The following is a 26632-nucleotide window of genomic DNA, read 5'->3' as shown; positions in this document are numbered from 1 at the left end:
CTGCTCTGGGTGTTGTTTGGTCTACCAGGTTTGCTGGAGCTTTCTAAACCACAAGCATCTTGCTTTTTCTCTTCTTTTGTTGTGTTGGTGCATGTGAAAATATTTTGGATGTTTCCATGATGTGGGGAGACATAGGGAGATACACACATATAGGCCAGGCTTGAAACAATCTTACTGACTGAAAATTAATTCCCAATTTATAAGGCAATTTGTATTTTTTCTTAGTCAGATGCCAGAAATGGCAAGTTACAAGTTTTAATTGAAGGCAATATTAGAATACAGCCCAAATTCCAATGAAGTTTGGACGTTGTGTAAAACACAAATAAAAACAGAATACGATGACTGCAGGCAGACCAGTCTAGTACCCGCACTCGTTTACTATGAAGCCACGCTGTTGTAACACGTGCAGAATGTAGCTTGGCAGTGTCTTGCTGAAATAAGCAGGGACGTCCCCGAAAAAGACGTTGCTTGGATGGCAGCATTTGTTGCTCCCATGTACCTTTCAGCATTAATGGTGCCTTCACAGATGTGCAAGTTACCCACGCCATGGGCACTAACACACTCCCATACCATTAGATATGCTGGCTTTTTAACTCTGCGCTGATAACTATCCAGACAGTCCTTTTCCTCTTTTGGCCCGGAGGACACGACGTCCATGATTTCCAAAAACATGTGAAATGTGGATTCATCTAACCACAGGACACTTCCACTTTGTGTCAGTCCATCTCAGATGAGCTTGGGCCCAGAGAAGCCTGCAGTTTTTCTGGGTGTTGTTGATATATGGCTTTTGCTTTGCATGGTAAAGTTTTAACTTGCATTTGTAGATGGAGTGACAAACTGCATTCACTGACAATGGTTTTCTGAAGTGTTCCTGAGCCCATGTGGTAATAATATCCGTTACAGAATGATGTCGGTTTTTAATGCAGTGCCAACTGATGGATCAAAGGTCACAGGTATTCAATGTTGGTTTTTGGCGTTGCCACTTACTTGCAGAGATTTCTCCAGATTTTCTGAAGCTTTTGATGATATTTTAGACTGTAGATGATGAAATCCCTAAATTCCTTGCCACTGTACTTTGAGAAACGTTGTTCTTAAACTGTTGGACGATTTGCTCACACAGTTTTTCACAAAGTGGTGAACTCCCTTTAGGTATGCTCCCTTTATACCTAATTATGACACGCACCTGTTTCCAATTAACCTGTTCACCTGTGGAATTTTACAAACAGGTGTTTTTTGAGCATTCCTTAACTTTCCCAGTCTTTTGTTGCCCCTGTCCCAAATCTTTTGGAATGTGTTGCAGGCCTCAAATTCAAAATGAGTGAATATTTGCAAACAAAAAATAAAAAATAAAATTTATCCGTTTGAACATTAAATATGTCTTTGTAGTGTATTCAGTTGAAAATAGGTTGAAAAGGATTTGCAAATCATCGTATTCTGTTTTTATTTATGTTTTACCCAATGTCCCAACTTCATTGGAATATGGGGTTGTAGATAATGCATTCACTCAAAAGGCAATGAACAACTGACATGGGCATACCGAGGAAAAACGTTGAAATTATTGTCTGTGGAAACCAACCATATGATAAAGAAAACACAAAAAAATAATGTTTTCATTAAAATTGTTATTTTTGTTCTTGTAGAATTGTAGATCTGTAGAGTTGACTCCTAAAAATTATTTACATTCGATTTGAGTCCTAGTGTGCTCAAAGTTAGTAAAAGTGCAGAACAGTGTATAGCAGTAACAGAAAGACAGGAGAGAAGAATGGACATAGTGTGATAGGAGAGCAGAAGTACACACCTGCAGGGGCCACACCAGTCCGTTTGTTGGTTGAGGCCAAAGCGAGCTCTGCATTTCTTAGGGGAGCCAGGGTCTTAGTACATGGCAGCATGTGTGTGCAAGACAAAAACAAAAAGATACAGAAGGAAAGTAGGAAGACAGGGATAGGGTGGAGGTATAAGGCAAAGCACAGAATAGTGAAGCATTAATGGTCAGAGAGAACAAGGAAAGGCATTAAATATCAAGACAAGTGATGTTTAGTTGGGAGTTTCAGGAAATTTCTCTTAAAAACCAAATGTTCATATGCCTCTTTTGTTAACTGCTATTATGCAGATTTTTTAAAACTCAACTGTGCAATTCTATATATTTAAAGAAAAAATAATAGCTGAATTCTGTTTTTTAATTTTATTAACAAGAACATTTCAGAAAACGTATTTTTTGCGCAAAGAAATTTTTTTTGCATGTAATTCAAATGTAAATGCAAACAATTTAATTCATGGTCTAAAAATGACCTCAAAAGTTATCCAACTGAAGGACCGAGGATGATCCACCACCCAAATCATAGTTGTCCTGATGGGACCTAATCAATGAAGGCCAGAGTGAATGTGGGCTACCAAAATATACAGAATAAAAGATGGACTATAGTCTTTAATTGTAAAGTGCACCTGTATGATCAGTGGAGCTAAGTGGATGATGTAATGATAAAAGTGTAATGATGAAACAAGGAGAAAGAACGAGAGGTCATCTTAATGATATTGCAGACCTGTGTTTCTGTGTATATATATATATATATATATATATATATATATATATATATATATATATATATAGTATAATCTGTATGATTTTTGATTTTTAAACAAACAATCAAAGAGCAAAACTACTTCCATACCTGTGGTTGAATCCTGCTGTTTCTCCCTTTTTCTCCTTTTCTTTTTGCCCTTTGGAGAAGAAGAAATGTTTAGAAATGTAATTCTGATAAAGTATAATTAAATATAAATTGATTGCTAGTAGTGAACCCTCTGAAGTAGCAACAGCAATTAAATATTTAAATTAAAATTGAACCTATTGTAATGCATTCAGGGACTTTGTTTTTGGTCTCTTTGCTCTTGTTGAATTTAGGAGCAATTGTTGATTTTTACCTCAATTTAAAAAACAACACAGAATTAAAACAACAGAGAATTTACTCTTCACAGTTTATTAAATGAAGAAGCATGCAAAGTTTGGAGCTCATTTTTTTGATCCTCCACCCCCTCTTTCCCGAATCCGTTGTGCACTTCCTGTTTGTATGTCTGCGATACAGCCCTGAATGTAGACCACAACTCATTCTCCTTCCATTTCTGTCAGAACAGGCACATGTTTCGTTTAAGTCTGATTAATGCAACCTTCATCTGTCATTTTAAGTTAATTGATTGTTTTTATTTAAGTTTTTAAGTTCAAGTGTTATTTTAGAGAATGTAGGTACCATAATCTTATCAAATTAATCACTGTCGCCCAGAAAGGCAACATTGTTTAAAAAGGAAGTTACATCTCAAAAACCCAAAGACTATCAGGGTAAAACCTGTTGAAGATAAATAAGCATTGGTTTGTTGTTTCATAATGCCCAAGTAAGTTTAAGGTTTGTAAATCCTTTTTGTCTGATTAATACTAGGATTTAATGTAAGTCAGATTCCAATCAATGTACGCTTTGAAAACATGATTTTACAGTTACATTGCCACCATAAGCTTGGTTAAGGTCTCCTACAAGAAGCATATAATTTGCACATCATTATACTTCTATGTAACTTCCAGTGAGAGTCGCATCTCTTTTCTTCATTAAATATTCACTTTAATGTTATCATTGCCAATCCAGCATTCTACATTCATTATATATATTATTATTTACATATTGCTTATTCTGTTATCTGGTGTGTTGGTGAACAGAGGAAAGTCTTGAATCCTATTTTTCCTGTTCACCTCTGCTTACTACCTTGGGGCTAGGACACATTTTTTGTAAAGCTGACTCCTGAAAACAAAAGTTATAAAAATTACTATATAAAAGTAAAATAAACAGGTACATGAACTCACATAGTTGTCTCGGGCAGACCAACTTGGGTAAAGTTGCATGTGGAGCTGCCGCTCTTTCCTGGCAAGTTCATAGTACTTGGCCTGCTCCTCACGGGTTAAAGCATGCCACTGTAGAATGCAAAACAGATTTATTATAAAGGGATATATAAATGTTCATTCATTCATTATCTGTAACCGCTTATCCGGTTCAGGGTCACAGTGGGTCCAAAGCCTACCTGGAATCATTGGGCGCAAGGCAGGAACACACCCTGGAGGGGGCACCAGTCCTTCACAAGGCAACACACACACTCACGGACACTTTTGAGTCGCCAACCCACCTACCAACGTGTGTTTTTGGACTGTGTGAGGAAACCGGAGCACCCTAGGAAACCCACACGGACACAGGGAGAACACACCAAACTCCTCACAGACAGTCACCCGGAGCAGGACTCGAACCCACAACCTCCAAGTCCCTGGAGCTGTGTGACTGCGACACTACCTGCTGCGCCACCGTGCCACCCGGATATATAAATATTTATAATAAAAACACACATTTTAAATTATTTCTACAGATCTACTCTGAAAGTCAGATGAGTCGCAATGTCACAAACTAAATATATTCATTGATTATCTGTAAGTGCTTATCCAGTTCAGGATAGCAGTGGGTCCAGAGCCTACCTGGAATCATTGGGCACAAGGCAGGAATACACCCTGGAGGGGGCGCCAGTCCTTCACAGGGCAACACACACACACACACACACACACCCACACACACACACACACACACACACACACACACACACACACTTTTGAGTCGCCAATCCACCTACCAGCATGTGTTTTTGGACTGTGGGAGGAAACCGGAGCACCCGGAGCACCACACACACACACACAGGGAGAACACACCACACTCCTCACAGACAGTCACCCGACTCGAACCCACAACCTCCAAGTCCCTGGAGCTGTGTGACACTACCTGCTGCACCACCGTGCCGCCCTAAATGTATTTCTTAATTCTAAATAATCATGGTGTGTATGTTTAATGCTCCCTCACCCTGCGTCCCAAGATCTGATTGATTGCTGCACTCTCCTTCAAAGTACATTCTGCAATGACTTTTGCCCTCATCTCCTTCATATAGAGCATAAAGGCATTCAGAGGTTTCTTTATCACTGGTTTCTTGGGTTCTCTCTCTCGTTTTGGCTCAGGGTGAGGCTTACTGCAATACAGGGGAAAATAATATTTATTTTACTTTATTCAACATTGTAGTATCTTCAAAAAAATTATTTCTATGAAAGTTGAGATGCTGTGCAAAATGTAAATAAAAACACAATACAATTATGTGCAAGTACTTTAAACCCTACATATGATAGAAAATAGTAAAAAGGCAACATCTGTAATGTTAAAAAATAAACATTTTTTTTTTCTTTTTTGCCCATTTTGAATTTGATGCCAGCAACAGGTTACAAAGACAGGTTGGGCTATGTTGACCACTGTGTTGCAACACAATGACAGGTCTGTACCAGTGTAGCACCCAAACTCTTTTAATAAGGAGCCATTCTGTTGTAATCCATGTCGAATGTGAACTGGCCTTGCTTTCCTGAATTAAGCAAATCCTTTAGTGAACAAAAAATCTTAGGATGTTAGCATGTTGCTTCAAACCTCTTTATATAGTTCAACAACAGATGTGCAAATCACCATTGCCATGTGCACTAAAAAAGCTCCATATTATCATGGTGCTGGAGTACTTCAGTATTTTTGGACTCTGTATGGTTTCTTTTTTACATTGCTCACAGATAATGGTTTTGGAAAGTGTTTCTTAGTTCATACAGTTTCAGCCACAAAAATGTGTCTGGTTAGGACTCAAAGACCACAGCCATCTAATAATAGTTTTAGGCCTTGTTCCTTGATATATAGATTTTTCCTGATTCTCTGAATCTTTTAATGTGTACTGTTGATGATTAAATCCCAGTTTTAAGTTAAGAAATATTATTCTTTAATTGTAGAATTATTTGCCTGTGAAATCTTAAAGAATGGTGAACCCTTTCCAACTTTACTTCTGAGAGGTTCTTTCTTTAAATTTTGGAATGCGGTATTGGCATCTAATTTAAATGGACAATTATTTTCAAACAACAATACAAATTCTCAGTTGAACACTTGAAATGTTGTCTTATACTATTTTCAATTAAATATAACGTTTGAATGACTTTTCTGGGAATGGGGTTTGTAAATTGTCTGATCAATTATTCAATTCAGTATTTGAAACAATTAAGTTAATAAGCTGTTATGTATACAAATATACACTGAGCTGACAGTTTGCAAACTATTTATAATTTTAGAGTAAATATTGAAAAAATAAAAGCTACTTACCCATACATGGTCCTGTCAAACTGATCATGTTCTTGTTTGCCTGAGGAGGGCACTATAGCTGGGTGAGGGATGCCTGTAGGGTGCATGCCAGATGGCCCCAACATGAGAGAATGAGAGAACCTAAACAAACAAAAACAGGATGGTCATTTCATTTATCATGGTAGAATAAACATATGGCCTGCTCAGTTGGGTTATTAAAGGGAAAAACTAAACACTATCCCCAAAGTTTAAATGCTTAGTTTTGACTATGAACTGTGGTGTGAATAGTAGATCTCACTGTTATTACACTGAAAATATATTTTAAAAGGGCATTAAAAAGTGAGTTTTGCTGTTAAGGTAAACAGGCATCACAACTATTTTTTGAGGGGAGATAATATACTGCTTTTCATTCATTTATTCATTATCTGTAACCGCTTTTTCAGTTCAGAGTCACGATGGGTAAAGAGCCTACCTGGAATCATTGGGCATAAGGCGGGAACACACCCTGGAGGAGGCACCAGTCCTTCACAGGGCAACACACAAACACATTCACTCACACACTCACACCTAGGGACACTTTGGGTCACCAATCCACCTACCAATGTGTGTTTTTTGAACTGTGCGAGGAAACCGGAGCACCCTAGGAAACCCACACGGACACAGGGAGAACACACCACACTCTTCACAGTCAGTCACCTGGAGCAGGACTTGAGCCCACAACCTCCAGGTCCCTGGAGCTGACTGTGACACTATCTGCTGCGCCACTGTGCCACCCTATATTGCTTTTGCTTATCAAAAACTAAGAAAATTATAATTATAAATAAATCAGCCATAACATTATGACAACTTCTGTGTTTCTACGTACACTGTTAACTCTCTCAGATCCATTGACCATACAGGTGTACTTTGTAGTTTGTTGGTTTAGAATTACAGAATATAGTCAATCTGTTTGTTCTGCATACATTATTTGCCCGATTTCACCCTGTTCTTTAATGGTCAGCACCCTTCAGGTCCACTACAGAGCAGGTATGGTTTGGGTGGTGGATCATGCTCAGAGGGGCAGTGACACCGATATGCTGGTGGTGTGGCCGCATGTGTTGCATTTGTATGAGTGGATCAGACACAGAACTGCTGCTGGAGTTTTAAACACTGTGCCAACTCACTGTCCAATTTATAGGCACACTTAACTTGTTGGTCCACCTCTTAGACATAAAGTCAGAGACTGTAGCTCATCTGTTGCTGGACAGTTCATTAAGTCCCTCTTCAGTTGTCATAGGACACTGTTGTCTGGATATTTTTGATGGGTGGACTATCCTCAGTCCAGCAGTGACACTGAGGGGTATAAAAACTCCAGTAGGACTGCTGTGTCTCATTCACTTATACCCGCATAATATAGATCACACCACTACCATGTCAGTGTCACTGCAGTAGGAGTGGGCGATATAATATTATTCACAATAATACCGGTATGTTTTTTACTTCGATAAATCTTTTGCCATATTGTGATGTAATTGCGAGCTTAAAAAATGCAGGCTTGTGAAGATGACTTGAGCTCAAGCTAGAGCTGGAGGATATATCGCAAATATCCATACATTCCATATTATTTTTTACACGATTTTGAAAATGACCATATTCTTTATATCAGGAATGCGAAGGATACGCAGGTTTCCATCTGAGTACATTTAAAACAATGCACAAATGTGCCGTTCAGCTCTGTTTTTCTCTCGCACGAGCATCCACCAATGCATGCATGTGCACACACAAACAGACACACTCCACGTTGTCCTGCTATGGCAAGTCAAAGGGGTGAGAATTCGCCAGGGTTTTGATAGAATATAAAGCACGCGCTTTGTCTAAAAATGCTGTCCAGAGTTAGTTAACGCTGCCACATCTCTTATTAATAGAAATGAGCTGAATTAACATCCTTCCCTGATAGGGTCATCTATCTGGCTTCAGTGGGAGGGTCCTACTGAGAGTCGTCGTTTTGCTCAGTTTGAAATTGAACTTCAGGGGAATTTGTTTCATCTGGCTTGATTCCTCCGGTGGAGCCCAACTGGACATACTCCAGTCCACAACTAAAGCGATGTGACTGCATACAGCGATGTGAGTGACAACATACTCCACAACTCCTAAACAGAGAATGCATTTCTCATTGGTCATCAGTTTTATTTAGCCAATCAGCACCCAGACTTAGCTGTCCATCATTTAGTGCTGCAGCCAATGGAGTCACAGCACTGCGTAATGTGGTTTTGTGGCTGCGCTGAAAAAAACAGGTAAGTGCTTTTATTTTTACACCGTGGCTGAAACTACATGTAACTTTCCCCTTAACACATCTGTGATGACAATAAAATGGACTGACTGAAAATCACATTACATTTTTTTCATATAAGATTAAATATAATAATATATAATTTACATAAGCTGTGAAGACACCACTTGTTTACTTTGTTATAAAAAAAAATTAAGCAGCAGCTCGGATGCATGCAATTTGTTTCTTAATGTGAGATATTCAGTGTTAAGCAGATACATTGGTCTGAGCTTACTTTAAGTGTGCTCTGCATGTAACAGCACTATCTAGGAAAATCTAAGTACTAAATCAGGACTCGGTACTGGCAGATACTCAACATTAAAAGATTAGAATCAGGATCCGGGGCAATAAATACTTGATCGGGACAGCACTATTTCTTAAACATACAGTTTGATAATTATGGTTAGATGACACAGCATGTTCTATTTGGTGTTAAAAATATACACTAATACTTTAACATTATATTTTGTTATGGTTTTCATAATATCGTATCATATTGTATAATCGCCATTTATTTTAGGCATACTGAGATATGAGTTGTTTGGTCATATCACCCAGCCCTACACTTCAGTACTGAGAATGATACACCAAACAAATAATACCTGCTTTGTGATGGTCCTATGGGTTTCCTGACCATTTTAGAAGAGGGTGACAAGGTGTAAACAAAGTATGCAAAACAACAGATGGATAACAAAATGCAACAATATATGTGGTCATTGGAGCTGAGAAATTAGACAGTGAATGTTAAAACAAGGAGGCCATACTATTATGGCTGATTGGTGAATATGGTTATGTTTAGTTATGAAACAGAAAAGTATTTGTTTCTTCCTACTTTTTGTTAATTTAGAATAAAAAAAACAACTGTTTATTATTTGATTCATTACTCTTTCATGAGTAGAATGTGTGACTTTGGCCACCTGTTCACATTCATATAAAACCAATTTTGGATATAATACGTATTGTGAATATATTAATGTGACGTGTTCATAGAAATGAGGTTTTGGATTACAAAGAAGGGATTTGATAATGGAACTGACATCTAATGGGAAAAGCCACAATGGATTACAGACACTTGGCAGCCCTGCAGCAATTGCAATATTGGGCACAGAGGCTCCCATCGTCCAACACAAAATAAGTCATGGGGCTGACTGCACACAAAGCATGAGACTTACACACAGAGCATCAAGCAGTTACAAAACCTATTAGCGCAAACTTGCTTGCAATAATTATTTTCTTGTTTTCCTGGTCTATTCTTCTAAAATGTTAATTTCACAGACGTTTATGTTTTTTGAGGTTTTTAAATTATTTAATCTGTTAGAACTGGGAAACTGCTCTTGGTCTTCAAAACTGTCGCAATGATCTAAGTCAAGCATAACCTAAAAAATAACTTCTTACAAAAATTGTGAACAGTGCACTATAAGTAAACACACAGCTGAGACAAAGTTCAAAGGCATCAGCATGAGAAAAAGGGTCTGAAAATTTACATAGAATATATATATATATATATATATATATAGAGCTTGTGATGTTTTCATAAGCCCTTAACATCTCATGAAAAATTGCTTCAGTTTTTCTTATGTATATAGAGAAGAATACAATTCTTGTCTGTTGGGAATATTTAAGGATGTAAATAAGCCTGAGTGCCTCATATTGCTGATCACTGGCATTCTCCAAATAATAATAAAAAAACCAAGAAGATAAAAAGCTTTTGTCTATGATACCTGCCTTGGTATTACACAGCAGTTTGAGGCTTGGGTCTGGAGAGCCTGGCTTTAGTCTTAGTCTCCAAGTCTATGATATTGCCTGGATGTTTTCCATCCAGATCTTTGGTCAGATAATCATGGTAATACAACAGGAATGTATGATGTGATTAATCTAGGACCTACTTTTCCATAATTGCATAAAATTGATGCAACTTGCACGTAAAGACATTGCAGAAGCTTGGGCAAGCTTGGCTGGGCAGCAGGTATGACAGGCAGGCATAGGGTACACTGCAGGCCAACTGAAACCCCAGCCTTAAAACTGGTTTCTTTCAATACTGTACCTGGAGTAGGATGAGCTGCTGGGAAGACTGGAAGAGTAGGGCTGCCTGAAGCCACACGAGGAGAGTGGATACACAGGCTGACTTTGCCTGCAAGTTATTGTGGGGTGAAGTAGGAGAGATAAGGATTCTGACCTGACTAAAGACCTAGACCTAAGACCTGGATTTAGTAAGATGACCTGATCATGCTCAGAGGATAGACCAAAAAATTGTGCTTTGGCCAGTCATATCCTGACCTTAGGATAAGGAATATACACTCAGGTTGTAGCTAAATAAACATTATGGGTGAGTGACCAAATACCAGAAAAACCATCAGACTTGATTTAATTTGGCTTACATTACTTACATTTGTCTTACCATTCTCTTTTAGCAAATATTTTTTATCCATACAGTAGGAAGCATGTTCTGTACTGTAGTGTGGTAGGTGTGGCGCATTTCTAATATATTAAACTGAGAAAATTTGTGGATTTAGTGTAAACCATGTGAACATCATTGCATGAAGAGCCTATTCACAAAGCAAAATTCAGACAAAGCATAAATGTTCTCAGTTTAAAATATTAGAAATGCACCACACATACCACAAGAAAGTCAAAGTCAATTCAAATTCCCCCCCTTAAAGGAGCAATCTGTAGGATATTTACTGTACTTAGTCATTAAATGTCCAGGGTGTGTGATCATAGACTAAGGAAATAGTCAAAGTTAAAACACTGCTGCCTCTCACAGCATTGCTAAAGCAGTATATTTTCCTTGTGAATTACCCAGTCCGGTGCAGAGATACTATGATCCCACCCTCCGAGGTCCTGCCTGTCATTCCGCCCTCTGTCCAATCATTTTACAGTCCACCGTGTGGCCAGGTCTAGAGTGCCTCGCAGCCATTAAATGACCAACTGAACATAGTTAATGTTGTGCTTTACCAGGCCCCAAAAGCCCCACTGCCATTCTAAAAATGTCCATGACAAGAGACAGAGTAAAATGAAAGGAAACTGGCCCTGTGTTTGAAAAGTGGAGGCAGTTTACAAGCAGCAACAGTACAGAACAGAGCCCGAGCTAGCTAATTTTCTCCTGAACAGGTAACAGCAAATCATTTCTGAAAAACTATAGTACAGATGTCTATGAATAGATTAAAAGAAGTAAACACAATAGGTTCTGTGTTTTATATAAAGAAAGTGAGGCATGGTGACGCTTGAAGGGTGTTAGGACTGTGTTTTGTGTGTTTTATACAAAGAAGGTGGATAACAACATGATTGAAAAGTGTAAATACCATTGTTTGATTTAAAGAAATTGATGCAGATTCATGTGTGTTTCTCTGTGGTGTGTGTGTGTTTTAAACATTTTAAGGAGTAATAAGTGTGTGTGAAAAGCCACGCATATTCACCTATTTAAGGTGGAACGGAGAAATCAAGCTTGATGGTACACAGCAAATATAAGTGTTTTACTAGAAGATAGATGGTTTAGTGACATGGTGTACACTTGGTTGTGTGTTTTAAATGGATAAAATGGGAAACAAAAAGTGTTTCAAAGCGAGTTATGTTTATAAATCGTAGCGCTACATTTAGCTTAGCATAGCTGTTTATGTTGGAAATGAGTATTCAATATGAACCTAGAGAACAAAGCAAATAACACGCTTAAACAGACTTAAAAAAACATTTGAGCTGGAACTAAATGCTTCAATATGAAAATTGTGAATATTTGCTTGGATAATACAATTGGTCTTTGTGATTTAAATGGATAAAGTGGAATAACAGTTGCTCCAAAATGCTTCAAAAGCTATAGCATTAATTTCCGCTCTTAAGGAGGAAGAGAGAATTCAAGAAGCTGGCGGATAACGCCATTAGGACTTGTAAATAGACACGTGAAATGTTTATCTACGAAAATTGTGGATAAGATAAGGTTGTGGATAACTGCCTCCTAAAAGACATTTATGGTGGAAGGGAAAATCGATCAGTAACACCAGTCTTGTCTAGTCGAAATATTTCAGGTGGATTTGGACAGTAAAGACTTGTAAATGCAGGGAAATGGCAGCCACATATTCACTTTGTTTTGTGTAAATAGATGTTTTAGTGAAATGATGAACACTTTTCTGTGTAAATATGTTGATTATGGCACATTCTTCTTAGCTATTATGGCCCAAGTTCTTAAACTTATCTATTGCTTGTTGGGTTCCACTTTCTGGGGAGGAGGGGGAAGAGGTAGACAGCTCTCTCCACTGTTTTGAAACTGCAGTATAGTTCCGATTTTGGACAATTGGTGTCAATGTTACAGATTGCTCCTTTAAATACTACATAGCACTATCTGTTTGTCTCAATTAAATTTTCAGGATATATTCAGCATATTTATATGAAGGAAGAAACTTTGTGGTTATAACTGTTGAAATAATGGCCTTACTTCACCCAAAATATATCTCACTTATTGCTACTAATGTATAATTTTTGTAACATACCAGCTCATGGATGGGGTGATTTGGCCAACTCCACCTGGGGGCAGGGAGTAGAAGCTGGAGAGGTCCTGGGACTGATGTCTGTGAACTCCTGCAAAGCATAGGAATGAAAATGTTGGGGTGGGGTATGGTAACTAAGGAGTCTTGCAACAGCAAAGGCATTATTAATAGGCTGGGAACCTACTATTATGCTGGCTAATCTCAAAGGTCAGTCACTTCTCAGCTAGGTCAGGTAGCCACTGAAGATAAATAACCTTTTTCTTACTATACATTAGTATACATTTGGTACATTTTAGAAAAGAGCATTTTCATCACAAATGTAAACATTACAAATTAAACTGTTCAAAATTTGGAACCACAGTTTCCAACTCTGTTTTGTTACAGAAAAAATTTGTTTAGATAACATTAAAATCTAAGAGTTTCAAACCATGTTTAAGGCACTGCAAAAATTAAGTAGTTATTAATAACAGTAAGCAGAAGCTTTAGGCTATTACATAGTAACAGTGAAAGCTGCATTGCATCTATTGCAAACCAGCAAATGTATTTGTTCCAAAAAAAAAAAAACACTTTTAAGTGAGCAAGCCATTAATTTTCTTTGTAAATGTTACTGTTGAATAATGCTACCTGGTGGTGAATAGTAAAAGGAACATGGGTAAGTAAATATATATTAAATAAGTTTGATTCAATTAGCTTGTCAAATTAAGTCGTTCAAAAAATACATAGTACCATGTCAAAAACAAAAAATGTATCTCTGTGTGTTTCGAAAGGAAGTCATTTGTCAGCAGAGAGCACCTAGCATTTAAGCATAACCTGAAGGCAACCTGTGTTTGTACAGAAGAATGCCACTTGATTATTGTAATTTACCAATGCTTCAGGCATGTTTCTGGACTCAACCCTCTATAAATCTGTTTAGATGGAATGTGACTGAGTCAACCTGCTCTGTCTGTCTCTCTTTACAAAGTCATTCTACTTAGAAATGGCCGATCCTCATTCTCTTCTACCTGCGAAAACACAGTGTCCTCAAGCCTAATATGTCTTTGACCAAAACAGGCTTTAAGGGTTTTAAAGGACTTTGCTGACTAATATCTGCTTAAAAAATTGAAAGGGCAGTTTTTGTTGTGCATTAGATTTCTTGAATTTGTTCAGTGTTATCAGGTGTTGAAAGGGCTTTCTAATTCAGACAGAGGGAAATTCTTGTCAATGGTTGCTGTTTAGTAGTTTAGCAGTTTTTAAATGACACATAAGCAGTCTTAAAATAACTTCAGTATAGAGCATATTTTGTTATGTTTGCCAAACCAAAGAAAGTGAAAGCACCTCTGAGTTTGAGATGACTGGACAGTATCCCAAAAAGAAAACTCCAACAATAGTTTTATTATGTATGGTCTATTCAGTAAAGCAAACTTCTAAATCTACAGTAACAAAAGTTAAAGCTTTTTTCATTTCCCCCTGTACTTTACCTTCATGTACTGTCAATACAATAATGACTACATTGACCGAAACACATGTTAAACGTTCATCTTGTAAGTGTGGTGGGTTACAGTTGGTGAATCTGGTCATGTCTGACTGATCACACACCAACACACACACACACACATCAAGTGGCATAAAGTGAGAAAGTGAAACAGATTAATAAAGACAAAGAGCATGCTCTCTTACAACTAGGATATATTTCTATGGAGAAAAGACAAATTCAATCCACTTGCATAAGGCAGGGAAAAGGACATTAAGTCCTTTAACATCTATACTAATACACAGACACATTCAAGAAGGAGCTGGTCGAGAGCCTCTTATTACAGGTGAATCAAAGTGCCCCAGGTATGGTCACTGCTGTCTGACCAAGACAGGAGTTTGAGCAGAAGCTCAGCAGGGGAATTCCAGCTGTGGCACTTTTGACACACTCAGAAAACATAAGCTTTAAAAGGCTGTTTCTCACTCTGCCTACTGGGCCACACATAATGGAAAGACAATACCTGTACATCACTACAGGAAGAAAAAATATTTAGCCTTTATTAACTATGTAAAGCTTTTCCATGTAAATTTAGGTCTGTCAATATCACTACATGATCATGTGACTGTAATTATTTAATCATGAAGTACAGATTTGTATTAAGTAATTTAACTGCATTTCTCTTTATTTAAGTGTATATTTAGTCTTTGTTTACCAAATGTGTTTTGAATGCAACCACCTAAACCCCTGACTGTAGATTGTGTCCACTTTCATCTATTTTGTGATCTGGATAGTCTGTATATTCTGGCATTATTAGTATATTTACCAGTTGTGCTGAATGGTCCTTGCAGCAGATTGAGATTTGTCTGTGACTGTCTTTCTAATTGCTTCCAGCTCTTGGGTGTGTGCATATGTATGTGTGTAATTCTGTTCTCTCGTGTGTGGGATGGCTTGTGCAGTGGGGTGCCCGGCACTGCTTCAAGAATTACTGGAATGCTGGAGGCTCCCTGTAGCAGTGAAACAACCTCCAGGATGCTGACTTTACACTTCATGCTAATCTTTTGGTGTCTAGTTCTAGAGGTTGTCAGTATGATGATTATTTTATTGTTATCATGATAAATTTTTGTTAATGTGATAAATACATTTTTCTGAGCATATTGTTGTATAAGTAAAACACTGACCAAATGCTTGTTTAATTAAATATGGAGCAAATGTAATCATGTTTATCTTGATTTAGTGGCGTGCATCATGTTAAAATATGAAAAAATAATCGTGACTAGTTGTTACTTGAAGTTGTAAAATATGACCTGACTACAGCATTGTGTCTAGTTTTAAAGATATTTCAGTATGTATTGTGTACTGTGAAATGTGTTTTAGTTTCATGATATATTTCTGCCATATTTCCTAACCCCATCTGAGGCCCTTTTCTGATTTAGAGTTGCCGTATGTCTGGGGCCTACCCAGAATACTCTGGATGTGGCACCAAGATTTGATTTGCAATTACCTTGGCATAGACTTTCCAGGAAGGCTGAGATATGTGATGTAGGGATGTGCTGTACACTGACAAAAATTGTCACTGTGGTGGTACCTTTTGCTGTCATTGTGGTGGTACCCTCAAGGGTACATATTTGGTACCTTTAGTAAGGGAAATAGTTGTGCCATATTCAAGATGAATTATAGATTTCATACACCCAGTTTAATTTCCAGGTCTTATATTATGTTCTTTTATTTTACACAGTTTTATATTGAAGGTTATAAAAGAATGAAGGAACGTAAATTGATACCAGCCAACAGGAAGGGGTGAGAGTCTGGTGCCTTTTGGAACTTAACATGGCCAAGAACTACCTACTACTGCAGGAAAAGGATTTTGACTGACATGCAAAAGGACCAATCACAAGTCATCTATTTTGGCATGACATGTAGAAGGAGGCAAATAGCCAATCAGAATGCAAGTGATGCCAGCTTAAGGCACTAAATATATCAGACTCTCCGTCAACTTGTGGGTGGAGCTACTGTATTACAGTACTGTTCTGTTTCATAATTTGTTGGAAGTGCTCCAAATTTGAATGGAGGATAATGTAACTCACTACCTCGGAGGCTGCCTCTGAGGCAGTTTCTGAAGAAGTACATTCCTGAACACTTTATGACAAGTTATGATTGCTGCCACTGAAGGAATCTTATACAATACAATAGGCAGCTGAGTTTTATTGAATTATATTCCGCAGCTTCCTCAGAGGATATCATCAATTTAAGCTAAACAAAATACTGAAATTGTTGCAACAAAAAAAAAAAACACTTCTGAAAATTATGAAACAGAACAAAAGTGTACAGCATATTGCACATTTTTTTCAGTTATTTCTGGCAGTCAGGGCAAGCAAATTATAAAAGTCTAGGTAGGTAAAGCTTTACTGATTTATGGAACTGTATTTGAAAATCTTCACCCTGTCCATATTAACAATAGGGGAATGCCCTGGAAAAACAATGGAGTCAGTGAATGGATTCCTCTCTTCCTCTCTGCAAGCCAAAGATACATTGAGGCAATACTCAACATTTACCGGGAAAACACCAGGCACCTTTCACCTTGTGGAACTCCTGAGTAGTTATGAGACCACGCCCTATCAAGGAGTCTGGCTTAGAGGTGAGACCAGCAATACCTACCTGGTACCTCTCAAACTCCTAAAGAACTTTCCACTGGGGTCCATGCTGCCAAGGACCCTTTGGCCCCCACACTGTTTAGAATGGGCATATCACCACATCCTTATTGTGGACCTTACAGGTGGTTGGGTCCACATGGTCTTCCCACATTGCATTTACAGGCTGAGCCTGACTGGGTTACATGGGCTGCTTGGCTACCAGGAATTCGCTGTCTGACACTACCCCCTGGCCTCCCTACTGGGCAACCTCAGCTTTTAATGATATTATATACATTGATTCATTGATTCATTGTCTGAAACCGCTTATCCAATTCAGGGTCACGATGGGTCCGGAGGCTACCCGGAATCACTGGGCGCAAGGCAGGAACACACCCTGGAGGGGGCACCAGTCCTTCACAGGGCGACACACACACTCTCACATTCACTCACACCTAGGGACACTTTTGAGTCGCCAATCCACCTACCAAAGTGTGTTTTTGGGACTGTGGGAAGAAACTGGAGCAACCGGAGGAAACCCACATGGACACAGGGAAAACGCACCAAACTCCTCACAGACAGCTGTGACACTACCTGCCACAGTGCTGCCCTATATTATATACATAATATCATTAAAAGATTCAGAAAATACAGAAAAATCTCTATATGCAAGGGACAAGGACTAAAACAAATATTGTTGGCTTTGACATTCGGGCTCTCAGGTGCAATAAAAACAGAGAAGTTTATGTAGTGGAAATCACTGCAAGCATTCAGAAACACTTTTCAAATCTATTGTCTGAGGGTTCAGGCTTTTGCAGAATTTTATCAATGCGATTTAGAACTTAAATTCAAAGTAGGTTCCACAGTTCAAAGGCCAGCATTTGTAATAGTATGGGGGTGCATTTGTGCTCATGGCATGCGTCACTGGGCAAATGGGCAAATATTTAAAAAAAAAACTAAACTTTCCCTGTTTCAACATTTGCCTCTGCAAAATTTCAATTAAAGATAGAGATTAAATTATTTGAACATCATCACATATAGTTTTTATTTACAATTTGCATATTGTCCCAATATTTTTGGAAATGGGATTTATAATACCAGAGAACTAAGTGTACAACCAGTCTTAAGCTGGGCAAAATCAGATATATAAGAGTGTAAGTGACTGCTTGAATCATGTGTCATTGCACCAAAACTGAGGGTCAAGAGAAACTTATGTCTCTGTGTGACCACCTCTGGTTTCTTGCTATGTTAAAAATCAAAGGCTTTCCATTAAACATTCCAAGGTCAGCCATAGTGGTTGCCTACATCAGTAACATACTTCTCCTTTAGTTGTTGTGAAAATGTCAACAGGGGACATAAGAGGGAAATGAGAAGAAAAAACTGTACAACAGACAGCAAAAAAATAAAAATTCAAGATATATTTATAAGAAATTACAAAAAAATGGAGACAACAGATTGAGCAAACACACATTTTTATGAGCCAAACTGAAGATATTTTAACTTAATGTATAATCTCACCTTCAAAAATATGAACAGGTGTATTTTAATATAATTAATTGACCAATTAATGACAATATCAGGACTGTTTCCAGCAATTATGCTGTACAACGACAAGACAAGTCAAAGACTCTGGGGCACATATTAAATGCATTATAGAGCAACTTTGAAAATGGTACGTTCAGTCAAAATTTAGAAACACAACTCTTTTATAATAACAAACATCACTTTTTAAAACTGATGAAGTCTTCTGAAGGTTGTTTTTATATCTCTTATAACGACTCTCAGATGTTTGTTCAATGGGTTAGGAGTGAATGCACATGCAGATATAAACAAGAGACTCACAAACCTGGTTTCTGGCTCATGTCTGTGGGCATGTGTGGAGGACTGGGGTTGAAATGTTCATTGTGGTATGGCAGAAGTGACGTGAGCGGGTGCATCCCATGAGGCTGTTGTACCACTGATACTTTGTTAGCCTGCAGAACATATTCACACACAAAAAAAACAACAACACAGGAGTCAGTTTAACCATGGCATTTGGCAAAACACAGTACTTATGTTGTATAAATTTTGCTCCAATATCTTTGACTGAGAGAATCAATGCAAGTTGGGTCCATTTGATTGATAGCCTTTGAAGATCAAGAAAGCCTGCATGGGGTCTTGAATGCTTTCATGTTTCTGTTTACAAATGGCTTTCAATAACTTGTGAGAGTCCATTTATTACTAATTCTAAAAGCATGATTTTGACACGATATTTTTCAACGTTTTCAATGTTGCTGGTGGCCACATTATTTGGACACGTAACTGCTCACTTTTCTTCCTAACTGTTTATGTGTAAAAACAGGAAAGAGAATCTGAAAATGACACAATCAGAAAGATAGCATATTTATTCTGAAATCTGGCAGATGTGCTGTTTTCAAACAAATGTACATAATCATGACAAATTAATTCCTTCACTTGTTCACTTGAGAAGTTGACAGCAAATGATGGAGAAAGTGGGGTCTTTGACTCCCTGCTGGTTTACAAAGTGAATGCCTTATCATTCCCTGCCAGTCTCTTCTTATCTACTGAGGCACATTAAAAATCTACTTTCAATACTCTCCCATCCGTACCTGTTCACATAGCCCAAAAAATCCTGCTGTGGGATTTCGTGAGTATATACAAAGAGAGTACAAAGATCAAATAAACCAGTTTCTCAGTTGATCTTGCTATTTAGATCCAAGGATATGTTGCAATGCCATAGAAGGAAGATGTTTGGTTCCATGGATAAACATTTCCAATGAGAAAGGACACTTTAGGTGTGAAAATTGTAAAGGTTAAATTAATTTCAATGTTATTTATTTAGTTTCTCGTTTTTTTTCCAGATTCTCATTCACAGAACACATATTCGCAGCTGTGTTTGTGGAGATCCGTAGTCTGCCCTGTTCAAAGGATTGGGGATTGTATGCTATTTCCCTGAAACATAATAGCTGCACAATTGTACACTGATGTTTCTTAATGGTTTTCCCTTCCTTAAAAGCAATTAGCTCTTGAAGTGGTTTTTCATGTTCGGTTCTCACTTACGCAATCTTGTTGATTTTAAATAAGCATACTTCTCTAACATATTATTATAAAACCCCTTCAATTTAAGGATACCCCACCTCACCATCCCCAATTTAAAATGATCAAATTTCTGTAGGTAAAAGATACAACATGAAACCAAAATAGTGATCTTTTTGTCAATATAGCATCAAAGCAAAATTCCAATTAGGTATCAGAGCAGAGTGTCATTTATCATATGTCATCTCATTTTGTAATCAAGCAAAATGTATTAGCATAAGGTATCCGTTTTATCCTGTATTTGATGAAGAATTAGGCTTTTAACAAAAGAAAGTGTTAGACAGGATCACTAGGAAATTAATCATGGTTCTGTTGCAGTGCAGAACACCATGATCCACTGGCTCTTCAAATCACTTAGAATGTAGATGAAACACTTTGTGGTGTAATGTATTCTTTGGTTTAAAAAATGCAAGTAGCTTTTTTTGATGAGGAAATTAGAGGACCTTTTGGGAACACAGTGCTGCTTTGAGAGCCATGTCTTTAATCTCCCGTTTGAGCACAGATACATTTTACACATAAGGTGTTTTCACATCCCCATATGAATGGTTAGCAATCACTTTGTGTGAATAGATTTCTTTCTTTTTTATGGAGCCATTTAAGTGGCTGAATTTGTGAAAGCTCCTTATGACCACCTACTGAAGGTTTATCTCATTTGTTTACTCGAGTCATAAGTGGATCTGGGCATACTACATAATATAGTACAAATTTACATATTAATAATCAAACAGTCTGCTAAATTTAAATGTTCAAGTTATCATAGTTTTGAAAATGGCCAAGCAATAAAAATGAACTTAGCTAAACAATCCACTGAGTAGCCTTTAAAGATACACATTGTGGCATTAGTCACAGAAGACCCTCTGGGAGTTCATCAGATGGGCCACACTGTCCCTCAATAATTCACTGCAATCCTAAGCCCATAGAGATATTTAATAATTGTTGACACAAAAACAAACCAAAAAACCCAGAAAAAATTATGGCAAAATTGCAGTAAATGTGTATATTCAGACCATTCTTACACATTTCAAATTGTGAATTTTTTTTGTCAAATAGGATTAACTAAGTCTTTTATTTGAGATATTTTATTATCATTTCTGGGGACTGTTGTGACTAATATTGCTTCCCTGGAGGCTCACCATGGCTTGCACTAGACAACAGAAAGACATTTTGAGTCCTAGGCATTTGGTTTTCAGCTGTGTGGTCTGAGTATCAGTCACTCTGTGGGAGAACAAAGTTAGTCATCAGCTTTCAAAGCTGCCCACACTTGTTCAATCAACAAGGTAAAGATGGGGACAAGGCACTGCACAAACTTTAGCAGAATGCAGCACAACACAGATGAATGTAAGGAAATATAAATATTTTGCTCATAGAAATATACTAAAGAACAAGATAGCTTTATCCCTAATTTTTTTGTGCAGTTCTGAGAAAGTCCTAAATAATCTTGGTTGCACAAATTGGCAGTGTATTTTCATGTGAGAAGCTGATTTGTTTGTGCTCAGGATTACAGTAACAGAAAAAAAGTCAATTTCCTGTCTGAGTGAAAGTGAGATTAGAAAAAATTCCACAGTGGTCTTTTAAACATCTGTATCTACTCCTGTTTTCTTGAGTGTAAATGTGCGTGGGTTTATTAGAATTGGGGTCAATTTAATTTAAATTCAAATTTCACAATTAAAGCAATGATTGAAAATTTGACAAGATTACAGACTAAATTAACAAGTTACGTGTTACAAACTAGAATGCCTTCAGCCTTTGCCTGCTCTCAAACTTTTTGAGTGACAACAATTCTATTCTGGCACTGTGCTGCAATCTGGAAATGATTTGGCATCTCTGAGATGAAGAAAATAAGCGCCACTTAGTTGGAGGTTTGGACAACATCAAAGGAACTGCAGACATAACAATGCAGGCATGTTTAAACACACTAAAACCAATCTTTGCCTCTGCGCCCCCACCTGATCCCACTCTAATTCTCCACCCTCAGATTCCCTCTAGAGGGACCATAACCCAGTAATACAATCACTGATCATTTTTGACAACCATTGACAAAAAATGGTAAGGTTGACCCTCACCGTCTATCTCCCTGTTACCAATCATTATTGACATAATGATTTTACCAAAAACAAACAAAAAAAAATTTTGTTACAGTGTAGCAAAATGCTTCTCTGCTAAAACAACATGTCTTTTCATGGACCAATAGAACAATGTTAGAGCCAACACAATCACATTTTTTTACAATAATACTGCATATTTTACATTATCCTATATGTTTCTCTAACAGCTAAAGACAAATTCCCAAATTTACTCATATTTCAATTGCTGATGTGAACTAATTTTGTCTTACTTAATAAGTGTAACCTGAAATCTTAAGACACATCTGGTAAAGTCTGGTCTGTGTATTCTGATATTTCCCATAAAAACTTCCATAAAGACACTTTTCCAGATCAAAAACCTATGCAATATAAGGATGTGCTGCATTCTGGAAAGTCCTTTTTTTCTACCCACTGAATTATTCAGTTGATCAAAAGGCAAGTCCAAAATAAATAAAAAAATAAAATAAAATCATTCAACAATCACAACATTCAGCCATTTTTTGTTTCTTTATTTGTAAACTGTGTTAACTGATTTAAACGGTGACCTTCATGTAATTAACTATGTGTAAACATGTAAACAAGTAAACTCTATAAAAAAATTAACTATATAATGAAAAAAGATCTGCAAGAAAATGTGTTGACCTTCCAATAAATGTATCAACGTGATTAATAGCTTTGTTTACACTATACAGAGAAAAAAATATGACAAATCATTTTTGGGAAACAAATACTACTGCAAATGTCATAAATTCAACAGCAAACACACTTCCCTGTCCTCGTGGTTATCAACACAATACACGATGCATGTACTAACAGCATAAAATAACCATTGTTCATTTAACTCTTACAGGATTCATCTAGTTTATTATGTTCTGGGGATAATTTAACAGCAGTATAACAGTATGATGAATCAGAATATTGAATTAATTTAATTATATAGACAAATTTGCATACTTAATTAATGCTGCAATTATACTCTCAATTATCATAAGAATTATCAAGAGTTAACTTTTACATATTCTGACAGCCAGTTGTATAAGAAATTAAATTGCTGTTACATCAGATAAAAGGAAATCCAGAAAGGAAACAAAGGGGAAAAATAATGGGAAAATACTCCATCATTTAGTCTCAAATAAATGTTTCAATCATGCTGAGAAAGCTTTAGGTGTCATACCGAAACCTCTACTTATGGTGTTGTTTGAATTTGCTGGGTATTTCTTAAACCAGCCTTTGTGCCAGAGGGAAATACCTTACAGTTTCAGAAAAAAACCCTTCATCTATATATAATATTACTTGGAAATAAAGTAATCTGCTTGCACACATATGCAAAGATTAGAAATGTCATGACTGAAATGGAATATAATAACTAATGTTTTTAGTTTTTTATATATTTTGTTAAACATAAGGGCTGCTAATAAACACATTAGTAAAAAATAAACCAAACAAAACTCATGACTCGTCTATTAATCACTAGAGATTAATGATTAGGGGGGCTAAGCTTTAACCAGGGGGTACAGATTAAACAAAGCCACAAAGAGCTGCTGTTTTACAAAAAAAACTATAAAAAAACAAACAACAGGTTTTCTACAGGTAGAAAAACAAAACAAAGGGGAAAAAAAGGAGCAATTATGGAAGCAGATCTGTTTAATCAGACTTTGAAATATTACCACCTTTGAACCTTTCAAGCTTAAAAAAATTCAAATAATATATTTAGAAGTTGCTCAAATTCGATAGACCAGTGCTACAAATTCAAAGGTGGTAATATTTCAAAGTCTGATGAGACAGATTTTCTTTCATAAGCAATCGGTAATACTGACACCGAACGTTTAAAATCAGAACTATAATACAGTTTGAAAACAGTGACAAGAGCTGAATGAACAAGCATGGGACAAGTTTAAGAACTTTGGAATGTAATAGCTAAGAAGTGTGTGTTATAATCAACACATTTAAAGTGTTCATCATTTCAATAAAACATGTATCTATGCAAAAAAAACAGTGAATATGCGGCCGCCATTTCCCTGCATTTACAAGCCTTTAATGTCCAAATCCACCTTAAATATTTCTACGAGAGAAGGCTGGTGTTACTTAGCAATTTTCCCTTCCACCATACCAAACGACCATTTTGTTTAGGAGGCAGATCTTGGCTTCTTATTCACAGTTTTCGTAGTCAAGCATTTCGTTTCAGCTTACATGTGTCCATTCACGAGTCTTATTGGCCTTAATCACCAGTTTCTTGAATTCTCTGTTCCATCTTAAGAGCTGAAGCTAGCGCTATAGCTTTTGAAATTTTGAAGCAACTGTTATTCCACTTTATCCAATTAAACCACACTAACCAAATGTATGTGATGTCACTAAACATTAACCTAGTTACGTGAAAGGCAAAAATAGAAAGAGCCGCCTCCATTTTCCCTGCCTTTACAAGAATGTACTTGTACTTGTACTTGTCTAAACCATCTTAAAATTTTAGACTAGTCAAGACTGGTGTTATTTTCAACCATAAATGCTATTTTAGAAGGCAGATCCTTGCTTTGTATTCACAATATTTTGTATACAAGCATTTAGGTTCACCTTAACTTATTACATTTAAGAGACTGTATCAAATTCCCTCCAGAACTTCAGTCGTGCCTGTGTTTATTTGTGTGAACAATTGCTCAATATGCCATGTTTCCAGTTATTATTAAAGTATAAAATCAGTTCGCGCCAGGCTACGTCCATGTTTTCCTTACAGGGGGAGACTAGATCTGTGTTTAGCATGTGTATTTGTGCTGGCCCAAAGTAATTAAGGACCTCAAATTCCCTCCTGAATCTCAGTCTCACAATAATTGTTTTGTGCACAATTGCTCAATATGCCATGTTTCCACTTAAAATTAAAGTATAAAATCAGTTTGGGCCAGGCTAAATCCATGTTTTCCCTACAGGGGGAGACGAGTACTGTCTATCAGATGTGTATTTGGGCTTCCCCAAAGTGGTTAAGGACTTCAAATTCCCTCCAGAACCTCAGTCTTGCATGCATTTATTTATGTGCACAATTGCTCAATATACCATATTTCCACGTAAAATTAAAATAATAAATCAATTCGAGCCAGGCTAAGTCCATGTTTTCCTTACAGGATGTGTATTTGTGCTGGCCCAAAATGATTAAAGACCTCATATTCTCTCCAGAATCTCAGTCTCACATTCATTTTTATGTGGAATATTGCGCAATATGCCATGTTTCCAGGTAAACTTAAAGTATAAGATAGAACTTAAACTTCTAGAACCACTTTCACAACTTCGTTCACATCTTATTTTAATATGACTTGTTTCCAGATAAAGTAAAGAATTGGGCCTGACTAAATACAAACTTTTTTTAATGTGTGGCATTAGCTGTATTTAGTGCTATTAATTTGTCCATGAATCGTTAAAAGCAATGTGTTCAATATTACAGTTGTGTTCAAAATAATAGCAGTCCAATTTGACTAACCAGATAATCACTGTTTTTGGAAAAATTATATTACCACATGACAAACAATGTAACAGTTGGTGCAGTAGATTCTTAGAAAGCCAACAGACTCAGCATACATGATATGCATGCTCTTGAGTCTGTGTATGTGCATAATTAATTGAAAGGGGTGTGTTCAAAATAATAGCAGCGTGGAGTTCAATTAGTGAGGTCAATCATTCTGTGAGGAAACAGGTGTCCCTTATTTAAGGGTGAAGCCAGCACATGCTCTACATGCATTTGTCCTTGAAAGCCTGAGAAAAATGGGCCGATCCAGACATTGTTCAGAAGAACAGCGAGCTTTGATTAAAAAGTTGATTGGAGAGGGTAAAACTTATAAAGAAGTGCAGACAATAATAGGCTGTTAAGCCAAAATTATCTCCAATGCTTTAAAATGGAGAGGAAAACTAGAGAGACGAGGAAGAAAACGGAAGACTACCATTTGAATGGATCGAAGAACAGCCAGAATGGCAAAGGCTCAGCCAATGAACAGCTCCAGGTTGATCAAAGACAGTCTCAAGTTACCTGTGAGTACTGTGACAGTTAGAAGACACCTGTGTGAAGCTAATCTATTAGCAAGAAGTCCCCGCAAAGTCCCACTGTTAAAAAAAAGACATGTACTGAAGCGGATACAATTTGCCAAAGAACACATCAACTGGCCTAAAGAGAAATGGAGAAACATATTGTGGACTGATAAAAGTAAAATTGTTCTTTTTGGGTCCAAGGGCCACAGACAGTTTGTCAGACGACCCCCAAACTCTGAATTCAAGCCACAGTACACTCTGAAAACAGTGAAGCATGGTGTTGCAAGCATCATGATATGGGCATGTTCCCTCTTACTATTGTGCGGGACCTATTTACCGCATACCAGGGATCATGGACCAGTTTGCATATATCAGAATACTTGAACAGGTCATATTGCCTTACGCTGAAGAGGA

At 37.1% G+C, this 26632-nt stretch overlaps 1 protein-coding gene across 5 annotated transcripts in view; it reads right to left on the bottom strand.

Moving 5' to 3' along the window:
* The window catches only part of tcf7 (transcription factor 7), a 55383-nt gene that overhangs the window by 2333 nt on the left and 26418 nt on the right, over positions 1-26632 (bottom strand). For 2 of the 5 annotated variants that reach the window (XM_066645869.1, XM_066645870.1), the window contains exons 4-10: positions 18880-19006; positions 12960-13047; positions 10523-10609; positions 6192-6311; positions 4878-5040; positions 3845-3952; positions 2670-2718 (exon numbers count right to left, since the gene is read on the bottom strand). In XM_066645869.1, coding sequence (XP_066501966.1) covers positions 2670-2718; positions 3845-3952; positions 4878-5040; positions 6192-6311; positions 10523-10609; positions 12960-13047; positions 18880-19006 — 742 coding nt within the window. Of the gene's footprint in view, positions 1-1798; positions 1872-2669; positions 2719-3844; positions 3953-4877; positions 5041-6191; positions 6312-10522; positions 10610-12959; positions 13048-18879; positions 19007-26632 lie in introns of all 5 variants that reach the window. The other 3 variants (XM_066645871.1, XM_066645872.1, XM_066645873.1) reach the window with 2 other exon arrangements.

Source organism: Hoplias malabaricus, chromosome 15, assembly GCF_029633855.1.
Source record: "Hoplias malabaricus isolate fHopMal1 chromosome 15, fHopMal1.hap1, whole genome shotgun sequence".
Taxonomy (NCBI): domain Eukaryota; kingdom Metazoa; phylum Chordata; class Actinopteri; order Characiformes; family Erythrinidae; genus Hoplias; species Hoplias malabaricus.
This window is presented reverse-complemented; position numbering and strand designations above follow the sequence as displayed.